Source organism: Balaenoptera musculus, chromosome 15 (genome assembly GCF_009873245.2).
Source record: "Balaenoptera musculus isolate JJ_BM4_2016_0621 chromosome 15, mBalMus1.pri.v3, whole genome shotgun sequence".
NCBI classification, from domain to species: Eukaryota; Metazoa; Chordata; class Mammalia; order Artiodactyla; family Balaenopteridae; genus Balaenoptera; species Balaenoptera musculus.
Window position 1 is genome coordinate 58,358,804 of NC_045799.1, and position 16,742 is coordinate 58,375,545.

Here is a 16,742-nt window from a genome sequence, read left to right on the forward strand (position 1 = left end):
AACATAGGGACAATGGGAGCTCACCTTAGATGTCCACTGACTGTGTGTGTTGGTGTCTTTGGTTTTTCCCCGAAGTCGAGCACATAGGACTGGAAGAAATGATCAGCGAGAGTGTGGAGGTGCTGGAGGAAGCAGGACAGAAAAGTCAGAAAAGACGTGAGTGAGCCCCTCGCTTATCCGGCCTAGCCTTGCTTGACTCCCGGCCATGCCTTGGCTCTAAAACCTGTTACAGGGCTCCCAGTTGCTTCCCTCGTTAAGTTCTGTCTGCTCTGCCAGGCTTGGGTGTCCCACCCACCTCTTCCCTCACCACTGCTCCCTGGTGACCCAGGGAGGAAGCAGACGGCCCAGGATCAAATGGCCCCTCTCCTGATGGGTCTCTACCTCTGGCTGTTTTGATTGCCATTTCCAAAAGGACCTCTGGGCTCTGGCTTCTCTTTCATCCTTAGTTGTCACCTCTGTATTTAAGGGAGGTCTCTTCAAGCACAGTTTTTTTTCCCAGCGAGATCTGGGTTTGCATCCTGGATCTGCTGTTTATAGTCTATGTGAACCTGGGCAAGTACCTACATCTCTCTGAGTCTCCTGGTTAGTCTCCCTGCCTCCTTAATCTGTCCCTACCCGGCAGCCAATGTGGACTTTTAAATGCAAATCAGATCATCTTGCTGCCCTGCTAACCCTCCAATGGCTACAAAATACATACCACAAGGGCTGTTTGATCTGGCCCTTCCCACCTCTCCTAACTCGCTATGAGCCACCATGCTCCAGCCATACTGGCTTCTTTCCATTCCTGTAACCCATGTATCCTTTTCAACCTCAGGGCCTTTGCACTTGCTGTTCTCTCTATCTGGAATGTCCTCCCCCTTCCCATGGTGGGCTTGGGAATCGGTTAGGTCTTGGCCAGCATGTCACCTCCTCCTGAAGGCTTTCCTTGACCAACTTTTTCCATATAAATTACGTCACTTATTTTCACCTTGTTTGTGTCTCTCCTTCACTGTAGCACTTGTCACAATTTGGACTTATTTATTGCCTTTTGCTTAGTTCCCCCACTGTGAGGACAGGGACCTTGTCTTTCTTATTACTACATCCCCAGCACCTGGCACATGGCTGGCATGCAGGAGCACCTCAATAAATATCCACTGAATGAAAATTTCCATAAAATGGGCCTAACAGTTAATCAAGAGCTTACTATGTGCCAGACCGTGTGTAAGCCCTGTACCTAGTTATTTAATTTGAACAGGTAAACAGGTGCATGGCATAAAAATTCAAAATGTGTAAAAAATATTCAGTGAAAAAAAATCTCCCTCCCATCCTTTTCCCCCAGTCCCTCATTTTCCCTCCCTGAAGACAACCTATGTTGCCAGTGCCCTTTTGGTCTTGTTAGGAATATTCTATTCGTCTAAAAGCCAGCTCTTAAAAAAAATTTTTTTTCACACAAATGACCACATTTTACCTACACTCTTTCTTCATTTAACATGTCTGGGAGGTTATTTTCTTAGCACTAATGGAAAACACATGGTCCTGCCTCCAGGAATTTCCCTTTCTTTCTATTTTCTTCCTTCCTTCCTTTCCTTCTTTCTTTCTTTCTTCCTTTCTCTTCCTCTCTCTTTCTCTTTTATTCTTCTTCCTCCTTCCCTTCCTCCCTCCTTCCCTTCCTTCTTTCTTTCTTTCTTTCTTTTTGTTTCATAAACATTTTCCCTAATATTTTGTTATGAAAAATTTCAACATACAGCAAAGATGAAAGAGTTGTACTACAAACAACCATATACCCATCACTTACATTCTACCTTCAGTGTTTGGCTATAGTGGTCTTAACGCATCTCTAGCCATCCCTCTATTCATCCACCCATCCAGCGATTTTATTTTTGGAATATTTCAAGGTAAATTGCAGACACCAGTACTGCCCCATATGTCCTTCAGCATCCTTGTTATTTTTAGGGCTGTGCGGTATTTCACATAATCAACCATAATTTGGTTCATCAGCCTCTTGCTAAGGGACACATAGGGGTTTTCTCAGTGTGTTACGTGCTTGATACTCAACTGATTTCCAATGCATTCCTGCGAAGTGGGAATCACTGCCCCCATTTCACAGATGAGAGATCAAAGGCTCAGAGAGGCTGTGTTGCAGAGACACACAGCTAGGAAGGGACCAAACGCAGGGTTTTTTTAATTTTTAGTATTATTTTTTTAAACTCAAACTCATCTTGTGTCCCCTCTGTGGCTCTGCCTCTCCCAGTGCCTCACCGTCCTGGGTGCTTCAAGATGGGGTTTGGGCTCAAGCAAATGAGTACGGGCAGAAATTGTTGGGGACTGGGGAGGGAAAGGAACCCCCAAGGCCACTTCCCAGCCATTTAAGGCAATGCTATAGGGCCTGCTGGGGTCCACAAGCCCCTCCTGGCGTGGAATACCCCTTCCCTGGGGCTGTTGACCATAGTGTTCTCTCTGCAGCCTTCCCAGAGGAGCTGCCTGTGGATCTGAAGCACAGGAAGCTAGGTGAGCAGGGCGGGTGGGTCCTGGGAGATTGATGGGCAGGAAAGCCAGGGCCTCCTCAGGCCCGCATGTAAACTGGCATTTGAAAGCCGGGTCTCAGAGAGGTGAAGCCACTTGTCCGAGATCACACAGCAAGTGAGAGGTGGAGTTGGGATTCAGACCAAGATCATGATTCCATAGCCCATGCTCTGAAGTTCAGGGACTGCTGGGAGATTCAGCTCCTCCTACAAAGCCTCTCCCCTAACACCTCCCTCCTCTTAACTCTGAGTCAGAGCTGAGACCCCACCCTACCACCACCACCTAGTTCCACTGCCCCTCCAGGCCACACGTCTCCTTTCAGAGTGTAGAGTCACCTCGGATCAGCTGGTTACCCAGTGCCCTCCCGCCCTCCGTAGAGCCCCCATGCCTCAGTGAGCCTCTTCCCCCATACTCATCATCCCCCCACCATCCTCCCCTCCCTTCCTCTCCGCTCCCCTCCCACTCAGTTGTTATTGCAAAGGTTGGGCAACCAGCCCCGCTGTGGGGAACAGACTGAGGAATGAAAGCCTGATAGTCCAGTGGAGGAAGCCTGGTCCCTGCCCTCAGAAAGTTCTAATCTGATGGAGAAGACAGGGACCCTGCCCATGAAGACCCCAGGATGATGGAGAAATAGTCTCTGTCTTCAGGGAGCTCCCAATCTGATGGGGGAGGCAAGTCTCCACCCTCCTAGGGCTCCCAATTAAATGGAGGAGATAAACTCCTGCCCCAGTCTGATGGGCAGTGCTTGGGGCCTCTTCGGGGGCCGGGGGCTCAGTGACTGGTTGTAGAAGCTGGTAGGGGCCTGGGCTAACAGCCTATTCATAGGTCTGTCCCACCCCTAGCTCTCCATGGCAGGAAGCTCTCAGGGCCCAGTCACAAAGAGGAGGCTGGGGGTAGAGGGCTGCCTGGCACAGAGCAGTTGCTGATGAAACCAGCTTCACCCAGGGCGGAGAAGAAGACAGGAGTTTCCTTCCACTGCCAGCAGAGATCTGCTCCCGGAGCACTCCCTACCCTGGGAAGGCCCCTGCAGGCACCCACCCAGATCTCACCCAGCCTCTAACATTGGCCCTTCCTCACAGCTGAGCCCCTAGCCATGCCCGTGGTGACTGGTGCTTTCCTGGTGGGGCTAGTGAGCGATTCTTCGGCTCAGCCCTGCCCGTCACCACCTGCTCTGTTCAACAAGGAGCCAGCATCCAGCCAGACCCGGCGGAAAGACACTGGTATGTTAGGGGGCTTGGAGAGGGTGGGCTTCCCCACTCCCCGGAGGCAGGAGCCACCAGGGACAGGAATTCCTCCCCCTGCTAGTGTCCCCCACTTCTGTCCCAGCCAGTGCCAGCCTCAGTGTCCCCATCAACCCAACCTGTGCCAGAGAACATGCCCTGGAAGGAAACACATTCCTAGGAGACACAGCAGGGAATCCCCGCCAATTAGGGCATTCACCCGCCAGCCCTGTGCTTTCATCAGCTGGGAACTGAGCACCGTCTCTGTGCCAGCAACACCACCAGAGGCAAGCAGACACAGCTGAGGCTCTCTGGAAGACTGGAGCCCTTTAGAAGGGAGTCAGCTGTTAATTAAGATGTTAATGGAGAATCCCACCTCAACGCCTTTGTCTCTTGCAGCGCCCCCTTCCAGTTCCTTGTTGAGCTGCCTGAGTCTCCCTGCTGGACCCATCCAGATCATCCCCACTCTCTCCACTCTGCCCCAGGGGCTCTGGCAAATCTCAGGGGCTGGGACAGGGGTCTCCAGTATACTCATCTACCAAGGTGCGTATGCGAGGCCGGGCTCCCCACCCCCTCTGCCTGTGACCTGACTACCCCCTGATCCCATCCCCCCTCCACCCCACCCCTGCCCCAGACATTTGGCAGTTTTAGCCTAGCACCTTCTCATGATCCTCCTTCCCCAGAACACCCATCTCTGTCCCCGTTTCCCAAAAATCAAAGCAGAGGAGCAGAGCTCCCCAACGTGGTCTGGGTGAGTGACACACCAAGTGGCTAAGTGGTATTTTTTGGGTCACTTCCCCCGAGTAAGCCTTAGTTTCTCCTTTTTTTTCAAAAAAAATTAAACTTTATTATATTTTAAAATCACAGCATCGGGACTTCCCTGGCCGTCCAGTGGTTAAGACTTTGCCTTCCAGTGCAGGGGGTGTGGGTTTGATCCCTGGTCGCAGAGCTAATATCCCACATGCCTCATGGCCAAAAAACCAAAACATAAAAACAGAAGCAATATTGTAACAAATTCAATAAAGACTTTAAAAATGGTCCACATCAAAAAAAAAAAAATCTAAAAAAAAAGCACAACATCAATGCATGCTCATTAACAAGCCAAGCAATAAGAGATACAAGAGTTACTGAGTCTCTCCCTCACTCTTTTAGTATACCGTTGTGAACAGTTTGGTATGCATCCTTGCACAGCTTTCTCTGAATTGCCTTGTTTCCAGGTCAGTAAAATGGTCCCTGCTGACCTGCCACATTGAAAGGTTGTGAATTGTCCAAGGGAAGGCATGTTGGGCTCTCAGGGATGGGAGAGAGAATGAGGCTAAGGGGATACTTCCACTCAATTCAAGAGCATCTTTTGAAGGTTGCATGCCAGTTTTTGTATAATGCATTGGTGCCCCAGGAGCAAGAGAGTGTTCTGGGCATCCAGGAAAATGAGTACTGACCACACAGTGGGAAAAGTGCCATAGTAGCACTTGCCCTAAGCTCCCTATGAGCTGACTATGTCCATTTCACAGATGGGAAAACCAAGGCTCTAGGAGCCTAGTTGTAACTCCAGAGCTCTTTCCTCAACTTCGGCCTGAAATGTCTTCCTCTGGAAGTTCCCCTCGCCTTTCCCCAGACTCCCAGCCCCACAGCCTGATTTGGGGAGGGGGTGACCCAAGTGGGCTCCTTGTTGTTTCTATACTCCTTTCTCTCCCTATGTAGGTGAGGTGCCCCAGGCCAGCCAAACACCCCCCTCCAGCAACCCAGCTGTCCACAGCCTCCCGAAGTCCCCAGACCGGCCCGGCTCCACCAGCCCCTTTGCCCCATCGGCAGCTGACCTCCCCAGTATGCCTGAACCAGCCCTGACCTCCCGTGCAAACCTAACAGGTAAGAATCAGCAGGTCCTGTGAGAGTTACAGGAAGCAGAACTGAGGCCCTGGGGGAAGGGATTGCCTCAGACAATGAGATCCACGAACAGAGCTGCCTGCAGACACAGGCAAGTTGTGTTTGTGTAAAACAGGGCAGGGAGGGTCTCCAGGGAAGGGGGATACATGGGAGGGTTGGTGAGGGGAACAATTGGAAAATCCATGCCAAACCTAAACAGGGCCACCGGCCTTCACCATCTTGTTACATGGCAGGAAAATAGGCTCAATGCAGCCAGATCTTCTGAATTGTCAGCAGAATCTGGAGATCTTGATTTTTAACATAGATATTGTGATTTTTAAAACACTGGTGAAAATTTTTAAAGTACAGCTGGCCAAAAAAAGACATCTTTGAGCAGGATACAGCCTCGGGTCACCACCTGGTAACCTCCATCTTGCGGAGACTCAGCCCATGTCAGCTCTGACCTTGCGATACTCAGAGGACTGATGCCCCAGAGGGAGGGAGGTCCCTGGGGCGCCCCTCACCCTAACTCTGACGCTGGCTTCTTCCTCTCCAGTGGATGAGATGTCCCCCACCCAATGCCCAGCAGCTCACAAGGCCTCCAGCAAGCTTCCCAAGTGGCCTGGTGAGTGGTGGCAGGGTCCCTCTGCCCGGGTGCTGGAGGCTTCCTGTCACTCATTCACCCAACACTTATTCAGTCCCTCACTTGTTGGCTCATTCATTCATTCATTCATTCACGTGCTCATTTGATCCCGCCGTCTCAGCATTCATTCTGCCAGTTATACCTACACTTAGAGCAACCTTTACTGAGGACCTGCCCCTCGTAAGCCCATGCTAGGTGTTGACATCTTGTTTGTGAGGCTGAGAGAATGAAACAGGGAAGGGTGGGTGATTGAGAGAGTGGATGAAGGCAGGAGTGGGTGATGGGTGTGGGAGGGATGGAAGGTGGGAATGAAAGGGCAGCTGAGAGAACGGCCAGACGACTGAGTCTGACTCTGTTCCAGGTACACTTCCAGGCACATGAGATGTAGTCAATCATTAAAGTTGTAAACAGGGACTTCCCTGGTGGTCCGGTGGTTAAGACTCTGCGCTTCCATTGCAGGGGCGCGGGTTTAATCGCTGGTCAGGGAACTAAGATCCCGCATGCCTCCCGGTGCGGCCAAAACAAACAAACAAACAAAGTCATAAACAACCCCAGTATGATCCCCATTTTACAGATGAGGAAACCGAGGCCTAGTGGGGTATATCACATGCTCAAGATAACAGTAATAAGTGGTGGAGCTGGAACTTGAACCAGAAACCTGGATTCCACTATCTTAACTCTTACCACCACCCACCCCCCCATGACTTCCCTATGGTGAGTGAACAAAAGAAGAAGGTCAGTGAGTAAATGAAAGAGTGGACAGATAATCAAGTGAGAAGATGAGTGAATGAATGGGTGTAGGAATGAATGAATGAGTGTCTGGGTAATTGAGGGAGGCAGCTAATCAAGAAGGCAGTCGGGGAAGACTTTGATGAATGGATGAACAAGCTAGTGATGGTGGCCGGGCTGGCCACTCTGCTGCCCTCACAGTGGCCAGTCCTGCCACTAGCATCCTCCTCTCCCCCACCCCACACCCTTTGACCTGTGCAGAGAGCGTGGAACAATTCTACTGCTCGCTACGGAACAAGTACCAGGCTAAGCCCGCAGGCCCGGAAGGCATCCTGGTGGAGGTGGACCTGGTGAGGGTAAGGCTGGAGAGGAGCGGCGGCAAAAGCCAGGACAGAGAGCTGACCACCCTGGACTGGGCAGAGCGGCAGCCGGCCCGAGGAGGTCTGGGCGAGGTGCTGCGGGCCTCCAGCAACCACCGGCGGCCACGTGAGACGCAGGTGATCGCCGTGCTGGGCAAAGCAGGACAGGGGAAGAGTCACTGGGTCCAGGCCGTGAGCTGGGCCTGGGCCTGCGGCCAGCTGCCGCAGTACGACTTTATCTTCTGCATCCCCTGCCACTGTTTGGACCGTCCGGGGGACACCTACCGCCTGCAGGATCTGCTCTTCTCCCTGGGTTCACAGCCACTGTCAGGGGACGACGAGGTCTTCAGTTACATCTTGAGGAGGCCCGACCGCATTCTGCTCATCCTGGATGCCTTCGAGGAGCTCGAAGCCCAAGACGGCTTCCTGCACAGCGCGGGCGGACCCATGTCAGCAGAATTCCGCTCCCTCCGGGGGCTGCTGGTGAGCCTCTTCCAGCGCAAGCTGCTGCGCGGCTGCACCCTGCTGCTTACAGCCCGGCCCCGGGGCCGCCTGGCCCAGAGCCTGAGCAAGGCCGACGCTCTGTTCGAAGTGGCCGGCTTCTCCGCCCAGCAGGCCGAGACCTACGTGATGCGCTACTTTGAGTGTTCGGGGGCCACCGAGCACCAAAAGAGAGCCCTGGCGCTCCTCCAGTCCCAGCCATTTCTCCTGAGTCACAGCCATAGCCCCACTGTGTGCCGGGCCGTGTGCCAGCTCTCGGAGGCCCTCCTGGAGCTAGGTGATGAGGCCCAGCTGCCTTCCACGCTCACGGGCCTCTATGTTGGCTTACTAGGCCCAGGAGCCCGTGACAGCCCCCCAGGGGCCCTGGTGGGACTGGCCAGGCTGGCCTGGGAGCTGGGCCGCGGTCACCAGAGCAGCCTGCAGGAGGGCCAGTTCCCATCGGCCGAGGTGAGGGCCTGGGCTGTGGCCCAAGGCTTGGTGCAGCCCACGCCGGGGGCCCCGGAGACCGAGCTGGCCTTCTCCAGCTTCCTCCTGCAATGCTTCCTGGGGGCCGTGTGGCTGGCTCTGAGCAGCGAAATCAAGGACAAGGAGCTGCCGCAGTATTTGGCATTGACCCCGAGGAAGAAGAGGCCCTATGACAACTGGCTGGAGGGCGTGCCGCGCTTTCTGGTCGGGCTGGTCTTCCAGCCTCGTGCCCGCTGCCTGGGAGCCCTGGCAGGGCTGGCGGCCTCCACCTCAGCAGACAGGAAGCAGAAGGTCCTCACCAGGTACCTGAAGCGGCTGCAGCCTGGGACGCTGAAGGCGGGCCGGCTGCTGGAGCTGCTGCACTGCGCCCACGAGGCGCTGGATGCTGGGCTTTGGCAGCATGTGCTGCAGGGGCTCCCGGCCCACCTCTCGTTCCTGGGCACCCGGCTCACACCTCCCGACACCCACGTGCTGGGCAGCGCCTTGGAGGCGGCGGGCCGAGACTTCTCCCTGGACCTCCGCAGCACTGGCGTTGACCCCTCTGGACTGGGGAGCCTCGTGGGACTCAGCTGTGTCACCCATTTCAGGTGGGGTCCGGGGGCAGGAGAGTGGGCTTCTTTGCCTTGGGCACCTACAGCAGTCTTGGTGCTGTGCCCAGTGCTGACTCTGTGGGGTCTCATTTAGTATGAACGGCAGCCAGATGGGGGCAGAAGTGATTCTATCCTTTTTTAAGATGAGGAAGCCAAGGCTCAGAGGGGTACAGTAGCTTGCCCAAGGTCACACAGCCAGCATCATTCTTTCAACCAGTATTTGAAGGCTGGCCTTATGCCAGGCACTGGGCCACGTCTAGAATCTAAGACTGGCCTGGGTTTGAATTCGTTTTCTTTTCTCCATCCCCTGATCAAGCCACTGTTGTTTCATGGTTAGATTAAAGCCATAGCCTCCCCTGACCTCCCTGCTTCCATTCTCCTCTTCCACTCCACTTTATATTCAACCATCGGCGCACATCTCCCTAGAAATTGCATCTGATCATATTCCATCCTTCCTTACAATCTTTCAGAGGCACCCCACCTCCCTCAGGATGAAGTCAAAGTTCCTTACTGTAAATTAAGGAATCTAAATCCTTCAGGGATCTGTTTGATCATTTAAGCCTAATCTCCAGAGAATCTCTCCCACCTTCCCCCTAAGCATACTTTAAGCTGTAAGGTCTACACCATTGTAGTGGTTCAACTGAGAATTTAGCACTGAGCTTCCTGGTAGCCAAAGCAAAAAGGGAAATAAAACCACTGGGAGAGTTGAGAAAAAGGAGGAATTGATGAGGGCTTGAGTGGTCATGGAAAACTTTCTAGAGGAAGTAGGGGTTAAGTTGAGGAAGGAAAGTATCTGAATAGGTAAGAGGTCCCTTCATGGAGCCGCCACCCCCCCCACCCCCCGCATTATGGTCTAGCCCGGTCACCATGACTGGGTCTGAGGCCCTTCCTCCACAGGGCTGCCTTGAGTGACACAGTGGAGCTGTGGGAGTCCCTACAGCAGCATGGGGAGGCCAAGCTACTCCGAGCAGTGAAGGAGAAGTTCACCATTGAGCCTTTCAAGGCTGAATCCATGAAGGATGTGGAAGACCTGGGCAACCTCGTGCAGATCCAGAGGTGAGAGGGAAAGGGCATGGGAGTTGGTCCACACCATGCAGGACCTAATATTAAGTTTGCTATTAGCACTTCTTCCTCTTTTGGGGGTACCTCCCCTGCTCCCCGCCAGCCAATGACCATCCAAAATCTCTCACTGCAGTCACCACCCAGGCAGAGCCCCCAAGATTTATCACTCTGTCCACTTCAGAACTTGCCATCATGTACCCAATTCTTTCTCAGCTAAAGCCAAGGAGATATTCTCTACTGCTAAGAGTTCATAAGCTGCCTTCTGCATCTAGTAACACAAATGACACCTATGGCCACCTTTCAAGGCAGCCAGGACCAGTATCGTTCCCATTTTCTAGATGGCAGAGGTCTAAGGTTCAGAGGGCAGAGGAAACGTGACCACAGAGCAACTGTCTTTCCGTCACTCCTTCATCATACATTGTTTGAGCACCTACTATGCGCTGTCTGGGATGGGTGTGGGTAATGCCTCCTCTGAGGCTCTTTTCCATGAAACACACAGTAATGCCTTAATAATATCCTGTCCTGAGATTTTTCTTTTTAACAAGGGGACAACAGTAGCCCAAGGAAGGCAGTCCTTCTGGGGAATTTTGGGCACTGGGGCAGGCATCCCCCCTAGGAGGGGGCTCCATGACAGGTGAGGAACCAGCTCTTCCCTAACATTGCCTGTTCTCTCCAGGACAAGAAGTTCCTCTGAAGACACGCCTGGGGAACTCCCTGCCGTCCGAGACTTAAAGAAGCTGGAGTTTGCGTAAGCAAAGGGGTAAATTGTCTCGGGTCCCCACGAGGTTCCTCCTCAGGCATTAGCTGGGCTTGTGCCACCAGAATGGAGATGGGTCCTCAGAATCATTCTTACCCTCTCGCCCCACCACTCTGGAAACCAGCTTCCAGCAGCTGGGGCATGGCCGGTCTGGGCTAGTCCTGGAGGCTCTCGGGGGTGAAGCTAACTTGCCCATTTGCTGGTGAACATGCTCATTCGCATCCACTCATTCAACAGACCTACTCATATGACCAAGGCCACTGTTCTCAATGAGCTTGCCGTCCAGTGTAAACAGATAATTACCACCTGCTGTGATTAGTGGCCAGAAACTCAAGGGCTGTGAGCGTGAAGACTTAGGGGAGGTCAAGGTGACTTCCTGGAGGAGGAGACTGAAGCATTGAAGCTTGACAAAGAAATAGGAATGAACCATGCTGGGTGGAGATATTATCTCCCCATTGTACAGAAGCAGACACTGAGGCCTTGAGAGTGTAAATTGTTTGTCCAAAGTCACAAACGTCAGGTCAGCCTGGCTGTTGCTCCAACAAACGAAAAAGTTAAATTCGTGGTAGGTCCTTGTTAGGGATCTAAAATCATCCAACTATTAAGAAGGAATTATTAAACAACTACAGTATACTCAGTGCCATAATCTTATTAATTTCAAGAGCCCCTCTGGGAGATAGTCATTATCTTCCCCATTTAACAGATGAGGAAACTGAGGCCTAGTGAGGTTAAGTAACTTGTCCAAGGTCCCCAGCTGGTCACCCACAAGCTGTCTGCTCTTCCTGATCACAGCTCCCCCCCGTGCCCCAGAAAAAGCCAGGCGTTTCTTCTTCTGAACAGAGACAAGAGGCCAAATTTGTGCAGAGGTGAAAAATATTGCTGAAAAGAGGAACTGTATGAAAACAATCACCAAGGGCCCCTTCTGGCTTTGAATTATTTTTAGCTTAAAAAGCCCCTAGTTCAAGGTCGGAACTGTGCTCTGGGGAACAGCAGCCGTGGGGTAGAACAGCCCAGAACCCGGAGAGTAGCCACCTGCAGGCCAGAAGCCCTGAGAAAGTTCTGAGGAAAGAAGGAAGGAAGGAAAGGACTATTCTGGGCGTGAGACTGGCAGCCACCATGCCGGGCACCCTGTAGATCTCATGTGCATATAGATTAGGCCCCTCAGCCGCTCAGAACCCTGCAGGGGCTCTGCTGGTAGACGATTCTTCCCTGATTCAACCCCCATTTACCTCTTCACCCTCACCTCCTGCACTCTTTCCAGCCACGTGGGTCCTCTTGACGGTTTTCAACCTCACTAGGCATGGTCCGACCCCTGGGCCTTTGCACTGGCTGTGCCTTCCACCCAGGACACTTTTCCCCAGGTATCAGCATGGCCCACACCCTCACTTTCTTCTAGTTTTCAGTGAGAGAGGCCTTTTCTGACTCCTGTATTTAAAAGTACAGTTCTGCCCCGCTCACACTATGCTTTTCTGTGTATCAATTATCTCCCACACCAGAGAGTTTACCGATTTCTTTGATTATCTGTCTTGCCCCCTGGAATGTCAGCTCCACGAGGGCAATGATTTTTGTCTGTTTTGTTCATGGCTGTCTGCGTGACAGGCTTGATGGGCCTGGCACACAGTAGGCAAGCAATCAATATTTGATAAATGAATTCCTTAATCTTTCCAAAAACCTCCTAAGATTGGGGCTAAATTTGAGAAGATTGAGACTCAGAGGCGAAGGGATTTGCCCAAAAAGCCCCACAGAAGCTAAGTGGTAGAGCCCAGATTCAAATCAGATTACGGATTCCCATCTTGTGACCTTTCATTGAGGCTAGTAGTTCCCAGACTTTGGGGTTTCAAAGACTGAGAATATTTCAGAGTGAATTTCAGTGACTATGTGCAGTTACCATCTTTTAATTTGTATCAAGTATGTTCATTTAAACAAGTGAAATAACCGCTGCTGACACCATAATTTTATTAAAAATGAACATTTTAATGTCAAAAAAGTTCAAAGGATATAATTTCAGAATAAGAGACTGTTCTTTACACTGAGTACACTTAACCATATTTTAAAAACAGGGACTTCCCTGGCGGTCCAGTGGTTAAGACTCCATACTTCCAAGGCAGGGGCCGTGGGTTCGATCCCTGGTCGGGGAACTAAGATCTCACATGCTGCGTGGCGTGGCCAAAAATTAAAAAAAATAATAATAATAAAGAAAAGAAAAACAAAAAAAACAAAATAGCCCTCTGTTGTCTTTATTTTTCTCATTCTCTTGAAATCTGGTCTAAATGTCCATCCAGGCTGTGTGACCTTGTATGAGTTAGTTAACCTCTCTGTGCCTCAGTTTCCCCATCTGTAAAATGGGGATAAGAAGTGCTCTTAGCTCAGAGTCATTGTGAGGATTAAATGAGGTCTGATATGAGTGATGGGCCCAGTGTGTTCCTGGCACATAAAAAGTGCTCAAGAAATGGTTCTATTTGTTATTAAAAAGCAATGGCAAATAAGTAAACCATCTTTCTCATCACTGGTGGTGGTCCTCAGGCCAGCATTTGGGAACCACTTCCCCAGGCCAGGGTGGGAGAAGGGTGCATGTGGATGTTGGCAGGAGTAAGAACTGGCTCCCCACTCAGAGATGAAAGATGGGGAGCCCCCAGCTGGGAGCCCAGCTGGCCTCTTGAGTGGGCTTTATGAAATGTGCCTGAAGCAGAAGGGATTGGGGTCCCACCAGGTGGAGCTGGGGGAGGTAAGGCCTCAGATGGGCCTGCCTTCTGTGGGGTCCAGTAGAGGGGCCATGACTGCTTCAGGGTCTTAACTCTGCTCTTTGCCTCCTAGGCTGGGCCCCATCTTGGGCCCTCAGGCTTTTCCCAAACTGGTGAAGATCCTTGAGGCCTTTTCTTCCCTTCAGCATCTGGAGTGAGTATAGACCCCGGAATCCCTCCTGGAGACCTCGGGCTTTGACGACCCCAAACCCTGGCCCTGTTTGTCCCTTTCTCTCTCTCTCTGCGTCCTGCTGCTTCCTCAGTGTGGCTGGTGTGAGTGACCAGATGCCCCCACTGCAGGGAAGCGATGGCAGAAGGAAATACCCAACAATAAAAATAGGTTGAATCCTTTCGTGATCTTCGAAACTCTTTTCCTCTCATGTGCTGCTCCCAGCAATCCCATGGGGAGGCAGGGTCGGGGAACATGATCCCATTGTACAACTGAGGTCTCTCGAGGTTAAGGAAGTTGCCCCAGCTCATGGGGCCGCCAGGAAGGAAAACAGTGACTCAGGTCCACAGGTAGTTAGCGCCTCGTCCACTTGTTGGCCTGGCAGTCCCGGGTGATGAAGATTTGCTCTCAAATGCTCGGACCTGCAGCTGCTTCTGGCCATGGTGTGTTCAGGGGTGGGAGCATGGGAGGAGGCCGCTGCTGGGTCGGAGGGTGGGGGAGGGTCGGGTGGCCTCCAGGGTGCTGGCTGATGGCCCCCCATCTGATTCCATCTGCAGCCTGGACTCGCTGAGCGAGAACAAGATCGGGGACGAGGGTGTCGCCCAGCTCTCGGCCACCTTCCCTCAGCTGAAGGCCCTGGAGACGCTCAAGTGAGTGCACTGGGCCTGCCCTTCCTGCTGCATTTGTCCCCAAAGTCCAGCTTTTTTATTCTTTCATTCACTCATCCATTCAATCGTGCATTTGTTTAATCATCCACCCATTCATTCATTCATTCATTCAATCATTTCTTTAACCAGCCATTCAACCAATCATTTATTCATTTAATCAACAAATACGTAAGAAGCACTTACTATGTGCAGACACCATTCAAGGCCCTGGAGACCCAGCTTTAAACAAAGCAAAGCCCCTGACCTCAGGGATCTTCTAGGGAGGAGACGCAGTAAACAAGCAAACAAGCATCCATGATTATGAAGTGTACAGTAATGAATGTGAGCAATGTTTAGTGAGAGAAAGACTGGGGAGGTGAGAGAGGAGAGATAGATTAGGATTTATCAGTAAAACATTGTTATCAAAATAGTGAATTTCTATTAAAAAAAAAACTGTTCTGGGTTTGGGAAATAGTAGATGGATATGATGCAGGAGGGTCAACATGATTTTTTACTGAACCTAGAGGGATCCTCAAAATCTACCCACACTCTACTCCACAACCACGATCAGGGCAGCCACAGAACTCACCAGAATTCACTTAGGGATTTCCTTGATGGTAGGACACTGAGACTTATTAAGTAATTTATAGTGTTCAAGGAAACAGTGTGAGTAAGCTAGATTTCTCTCCCTTCGTCCTTCCTTACATCCTTCCTCCCTCCCTCTATTTCCTTCTCTCTCCTACCTTTCCTTCCTTCCTTTTTTAACCCCACTTAAACATTTTCTGAGCACCTACTATGTGCTTGGCACGGCTGTAGGCACAGGGATAGAGTAATGAACAAAACAGACTCGACCCCTCACCTCGTGGAGTTCACGTCATTAAACAAATAACGTAAACCCTTATGTAACGACAGTGCTGAAAAATGGTCCAAAGGGAAAAGAATGGCTGCTATAAAATCATAAAACAAGTGTGGGGGGAGCGCGATCTCTGTCTCATCTGCATCCTCACCCCCATCATCCCACTCAGCCTCAGGACGTGACTGCATCGTTTTACTGATTTAGCCCAAGTCTACCCATAGCGCCCTCACACAGTTCAGCACCCACGACTCTCATCCAGGTAGAATGTCTTGTGCTTGCTGCCCTGGGCTGCCCTGTGAGGATGCAGGGGTTCCCAGCCCTGCCGGAGCCTGGGGTGATGGACACGGATGGGGAGAAGCATTCAGGTTTGGCCCTGAGCCCTCCCCTTGTTGTACTCCTGCAGTTTGTCCCAGAACAACATCACTGACTTGGGTGCCTGCAAGCTGGCCGAGGCCCTGCCCTTGCTGGCTGCGTCGCTCCTCAGGCTGAGGTGAGTGGGGCCCTCTATTGGTCAGGTGCTGAGCTGGTGGGCTGGAGGGCGGGCAGAGAACCCCCTTGGTGCCAGCTGTAAGGTCGAACACTGGGACCCTGAAAGCAATCACTACAGGCTGTTCTACCACATCAGTGTTGCACAACTTGGTGGGGGTAGGGAGTGGGGGGCGCCGACCTAAAATCCAACATGAGCACACACACCTGGAGTTGGGTGATGCCACCGCCCTGAACAAGATTAGCAGCCCCTGGGGAAGGGCATCTGGCAAACTCTGGGCAAGTCACTTACTCATCACAAGCCTCTGTTTCCTCATCTGGAAAATGGGTACCATCCCAATAGCCTATGGAAAGCGCTTGGTGCAATGCCTGGCTCTGGTGCTTAATAAATCTTGGTCCTCTTTCCCCAGGGCATGGCAGGACTGGGCCTTTTCTGGAGTCCGGGGTGGTTTCTAGAATACTGACTATGCACAGGTAGCCTTGGCTGGCTCTTGTCACGCACACAGCAGTCCGTGCCTACACTGTCACCTTCTGGTGGGCCTTGGAATAGCACATTCTTGCTTTTGCTTACTTCCAGCCTGGTGCCTTGTGGTTCCCTGGGACTAATGGGTCCTTTCAGCCCATTATCCTTCCAGCCAGAGTCCCTGAGTGCAGCTGCATAGGTTGTGCACTGTGCAGTTTGTAGTCTATGTGATTGGCATGCCCTAGAGTTGTGAGGGTATCTAATATTCTCTAATATCAACCATGGGCCAGAACCTGTGCTAGAAACTAGAGATACAGCTATGAACAAAACCAAGGTGGGTCTTGCTCTCAAGTTCCTTGCATAATAAATAAGCACGTGCATAAACAAAATGTTTAAAACGCTGATTCATGCTGGGAATGAGGAAACTAACAAAGGCCCCAGAGGGTACAATAGGGAGTACTGAATTCACCAGGGAGGTCAGGAGACCCCTGAGGAGGTGACCCTCCCCCTTCTGTGGGATGTTCTCAGGGAAAAGCATTCCAGGGAGAGGAAACAGTAGAGGCAAAACCCCTGAGGTGGGAAAGAGGTTGGGTCTTTGAGGGCCAGAAGGGGGGCCTCTGTGGCTGGCTATAGGGAATGAGGGACAGAGGGTGGGAGATAAGGTGGGAGAGGTCAGGGAAGGCCAGATC

General features: G+C 51.8%; 1 protein-coding gene across 1 annotated transcript in view; it reads left to right on the top strand.

The window, feature by feature from the left end:
• The window catches only part of LOC118880893 (MHC class II transactivator-like), a 41,632-nt gene that overhangs the window by 21,075 nt on the left and 3,815 nt on the right, over positions 1–16,742 (top strand). The window contains exons 5-16 of the mRNA XM_036825086.1: positions 76–156; positions 2,443–2,487; positions 3,582–3,722; positions 4,122–4,265; positions 5,424–5,588; positions 6,142–6,210; positions 7,219–8,869; positions 9,770–9,928; positions 10,611–10,682; positions 13,506–13,586; positions 14,159–14,251; positions 15,508–15,594. Of these exons, the coding sequence (XP_036680981.1) occupies positions 76–156; positions 2,443–2,487; positions 3,582–3,722; positions 4,122–4,265; positions 5,424–5,588; positions 6,142–6,210; positions 7,219–8,869; positions 9,770–9,928; positions 10,611–10,682; positions 13,506–13,586; positions 14,159–14,251; positions 15,508–15,594 (2,788 nt within the window). The remainder of the gene's footprint in view (positions 1–75; positions 157–2,442; positions 2,488–3,581; positions 3,723–4,121; positions 4,266–5,423; positions 5,589–6,141; positions 6,211–7,218; positions 8,870–9,769; positions 9,929–10,610; positions 10,683–13,505; positions 13,587–14,158; positions 14,252–15,507; positions 15,595–16,742) is intronic.